Below are 1,478 nucleotides of genomic sequence, written 5' to 3'. Positions count from 1 at the left end.
TTACTTACTTAACAAAAATAGGTTTGCTGTAATGAATCTTACTGCAAACTAAAAATGAATCATCATGTGTTGGATGAAAAATGACTAAATATAATTGATGATGAGGACCAAGTAAATCAGCAGGTAGTATAGATAATTTTGTATCTCTATATAAAGTTCTATATCTCTTATGATGATTTGTAGCTACTTTTATTTTGCCTAATCGCACATCAATATCACCAATGGCTCTTCCACTACCCATATGGTCAAGATCAAAGACTGTTTGTAAAATGTTGCAACTTGATTTGTCTGTATCATAAATATTGAATAAAAATATTTAATAAGAAAGAATTATTAACTTATAAATTATTAAATTTTGTAAAAAATTGTACCTTTACTAACATCAAAGGTGTCTGTTACATACATTTTCCAGAAATGTTCTGTGTAGTTTGAACTTTGTAACCTTTTATTATTAATATGATATAAATCTACATAAATTAATGCATCACTAGTATTGTCACCACTGTGATCTCCCAACCATCGAAACAAAACAGTTCCTGCTATAGTTTCATAAAAATGTGCTTGTGCAAATTTTTCTATATTCTTTTCAAGTACCTAAATATATAGAATTATAATTTATACTCAAGAAATAAATTTAATTTGTGACATTTTAAAAATTACCGTGATAGAGGCACAAATGATTCTAGCTGAATATACATCTTGAAGTATTAGACCTTTGCCCCATAAACCTCTTTCACCAGTTAAGTTAACATCTGAAATTTCTATTGAACCTGTTTGATTTCCAGGCATGTCAAGTGGTCCAACAAGTTCAGTTAAATCAATGATACTACAATAATTAAAACAATGTTTTGCAATTTAGTATATTAAAAATAAATTTTTGACTCAAAAACAAAGAAAACAATACCTTTCTCCAATATACTGTCTATCACACCTATTGTTTATAAGTGTGTAATCAACAGGAAACTGAGTAACTGACCAATGCCATTGTTGATCTGGATATTGAAGGGTAGTTTGAAATGAAAACCTCATTCTTATGGATGTCTCTGTAACTTTTTCAAATTGAATTTCTCCATGAAGTCCACCAGAAGAAATGTAAGCAGCAAGACGTAATGTATATCCAATAGTAACTATGAAAGGATAATTATATACATAAATTTGATATTAAACAAATTGTAATTTTGAATCAAATATTAGGAATAAATACAGGAATAAAATAGATTCAAGATTGAGCAAATATAAAACAAATAAATGTAAATATATAAAACTATATTTGCTCAATAATAATTACTATTAACAAGTTTATTATTTTGTGATTTCTATACACATTAAAATGAATATATTAATTTTTTTACATGAATACCTAACAACAATGTATAAAGACATAAACTAGTATCTTTAAATTATATATGTATGGTGTTCTTAAAAAGAAAGTTTCAAACATATTTCATTTAAAAATTTTAATGTTTAATGGCTACTGT

At 26.3% G+C, this 1,478-nt stretch overlaps 1 protein-coding gene across 1 annotated transcript in view; it reads right to left on the bottom strand.

The window, feature by feature from the left end:
- The window catches only part of LOC108571924, a 3,540-nt gene extending 2,511 nt beyond the window's left edge, over positions 1 to 1,029 (bottom strand). The window contains exons 1-4 of the mRNA XM_017934081.1: positions 905 to 1,029; positions 661 to 826; positions 372 to 594; positions 9 to 288 (exon numbers count right to left, since the gene is read on the bottom strand). Of these exons, the coding sequence (XP_017789570.1) occupies positions 9 to 288; positions 372 to 594; positions 661 to 826; positions 905 to 1,029 (794 nt within the window). The remainder of the gene's footprint in view (positions 1 to 8; positions 289 to 371; positions 595 to 660; positions 827 to 904) is intronic.
- Positions 1,030 to 1,478: the final 449 nt, after the last annotated feature.

This window comes from Habropoda laboriosa, unplaced genomic scaffold (genome assembly GCF_001263275.1).
Source record: "Habropoda laboriosa isolate 0110345459 unplaced genomic scaffold, ASM126327v1 scaffold67, whole genome shotgun sequence".
Lineage (NCBI taxonomy): Eukaryota > Metazoa > Arthropoda > Insecta > Hymenoptera > Apidae > Habropoda > Habropoda laboriosa.
This window is presented reverse-complemented; position numbering and strand designations above follow the sequence as displayed.